The sequence below is a fragment of the Lepidochelys kempii genome, chromosome 5 (assembly GCF_965140265.1).
Source record: "Lepidochelys kempii isolate rLepKem1 chromosome 5, rLepKem1.hap2, whole genome shotgun sequence".
Classification (NCBI taxonomy): domain Eukaryota; kingdom Metazoa; phylum Chordata; order Testudines; family Cheloniidae; genus Lepidochelys; species Lepidochelys kempii.
Window position 1 is genome coordinate 127,476,487 of NC_133260.1, and position 2,374 is coordinate 127,478,860.

The 2,374-nt window shown below is 49.8% G+C and overlaps 1 protein-coding gene across 1 annotated transcript; it reads left to right on the forward strand.

Moving 5' to 3' along the window:
- Nucleotides 1-224: 224 nt before the first annotated feature.
- Nucleotides 225-2,103, forward strand: LOC140911977 (uncharacterized). The gene is made up of 2 exons (XM_073346135.1): nt 225-995; nt 1,583-2,103. The coding sequence occupies exons 1-2, from the start codon at nt 413-415 to the stop codon at nt 2,101-2,103; spliced, it is 1,104 nt and encodes a 367-aa protein (XP_073202236.1). The 5' UTR covers nt 225-412.
- Nucleotides 2,104-2,374: the final 271 nt, after the last annotated feature.

A 2,374-nucleotide genomic window follows, 5' to 3' on the forward strand; every position in this document is an offset into this window, starting at 1 on the left:
ATTAGAGGAGAAATACTCTTTTGCCTACAAAAGTTACATTTTAGTAATGCCCCTTAGCCCTGGTCTACACTAGGACTTTAGGTCGAATTTAGCAACGTTAAATCGATTTAAACCTGCACCCGTCCACACAGTGAAGCCCTTTATTTCGACTTAAAGGGCTCTTAAAATCAATTTCCTTACTCCACCCCTGACAAGTGGATTAGCGCTTAAATCGACGTTCCCGGCTCGAATTTGGGGTACTGTGGACACAATTCGATGGTATTGGCCTCCGGGAGCTATCCCAGAGTGCTCCATTCTGACCGCTCTGGACAGCACTCTCAACTCAGATGCACTGGCCAGGTAGACAGGAAAAGAACCGCAAACTTTTGAATCTCATTTCCTGTTTGGCCAGCGTGGCAAGCTGCAGGTGACCATGCAGAGCTCATTAGCACAGGTGACCATGATGGAGTCCCAGAATCGCAAAAGAGCTCCAGCATGGACCGAACGGGAGGTACGGGATCTGATCGCTGTTTGGGGAGAGGAATCCGTGCTATCAGAACTCCGTTCCAGTTTTCGAAATGCCAAAACCTTTGTGAAAATCTCCCAGGGCATGAAGGACAGAGGCCATAACAGGGACCCGAAGCAGTGCCGCGTGAAACTGAAGGAGCTGAGGCAAGCCTACCAGAAAACCAGAGAGGCGAACAGCCACTCTGGGTCAGAGCCCCAAACATGCCGCTTCTATGATGAGCTGCATGCCATTTTAGGGGGTTCAGCCACCACTACCCCAGCCGTGTTGTTTGACTCCTTCAATGGAGATGGAGGCAATACGGAAGCAGGTTTTGGGGACGAAGAAGATGATGATGAGGAGGAGGTTGTAGATAGCTCACAGCAAGCAAGCGGAGAAACCGGTTTTCCCGACAGCCAGGAACTGTTTCTCACCCTAGACCTGGAGCCAGTACCCCCCGAACCCACCCAAGGCTGCCTCCTGGACCCAGCAGGCGGAGAAGGGACCTCTGGTGAGTGTACCTTTTAAAATGCTATACATGGTTTAAAAGCAAGCATGTGAAAGGATTACTTTGCCCTGGCATTTGCGGTTCTCCTAGATGTAGTCCTAAAGCCTTTGCAAAAGGTTTCTGGGGAGGGCAGCCTTATTTTGTCCTTCATGGTAGGACACTTTACCACTCCAGGCCAGTAACACGTACTCGGGAATCACTGTAGAACAAAGCATTGCAGTGTATGTTTGCTGGCATTCAACCAAAATCCGTTCTTTATCTCTCTGTGTTATCCTCAGGAGAGTGAGATATAATTCATGGTCACCTGGTTGAAATAGAGTGCTTTTCTTCAGGGACACTCAGAGGTGCCCATTCCTGCTGTGCTGTTTGCCTGTGACTGAACAGAAATGTTCCCCGCTGTTAGCCACAGGGAGGGGGGAAGGTTGAGGGGGTAGTCATGCGGTGGGAGGAGGCAAAATGCGACCTTGTAACGAAAGCACATGTGCTATGTATGTAATGTTAACGGCAAGGTTTACCCTGAAAGAGTGTAGCGACTGTTTTATAAAATGTGTCTTTTTAAATACCTCTGTCCCTTTTTTTTTCTCCACCAGCTGCATGTGTTTCAATGATCACAGGATCTTCTCCTTCCCAGAGGCTAGTGAAGCTTAGAAAGAAAAAAAAACGCACTCGCGCTGAAATGTTCTCCGAGCTCATGCTGTCCTCCCACACTGACAGAGCACAGACGAATGCGTGGAGGCAAATAATGTCAGAGTGCAGGAAAGCACAAAATGACCGGGAGGAGAGGTGGAGGGCTGAAGAGAGTAAGTGGCGGGCTGAAGACAGGGCTGAAGCTCAAATGTGGCGGCAGCGTGATGAGAGGAGGCAGGATTCAATGCTGAGGCTGCTGCAGGACCAAACCAGAATGCTCCAGTGTATGGTTGAGCTGCAGCAAAGGCAGCTGGAGCACAGACTGCCACTGCTGCCCCTCTGTAACCAACCGCCCTCCTCCCCAAGTTCCATAGCCTCCACACCCAGACGCCCAAGAACGCGGTGGGGGGGCCTCCGGCCAACCAGCCACTCCACCACAGAGGATTGCCCAAAAAAAAGAAGGCTGTCATTCAATAAATTTTAAAGTTGTAAACTTTTAAAGTGCTGTGCTTAAAGTGCTGTGTGGCATTTTCCTTCCCTCCTCCACCACCCCTCCTGGGATACCTTGGTAGTCATCTCCCTATTTGTGTGATGAATGAATAACGAATGCATGACTGTGAAGCAGCAATGACTTTATTGCCTCTGCAAGCGGTGATTAAAGGGAGGAGGGGAGGGTGGTTAGCTTACAGGGAAGTAGAGTGAACCAAGGGGCGGGGGGTTTCATCAAGGAGAAACAAACAGAACTTTCACAGCGT

Excerpts from the sequence above, each read along its gene's own strand:
- LOC140911977 (XM_073346135.1), top strand. The coding sequence starts at position 413 with ATGCAGAGCTCATTAGCACAGGTGACCATGATGGAGTCCCAGAATCGC. Across the intron at positions 996-1,582 it reads AGGCGGAGAAGGGACCTCTG|CTGCATGTGTTTCAATGATC; the intron begins GTGAGTGTACCT and ends TTTCTCCACCAG.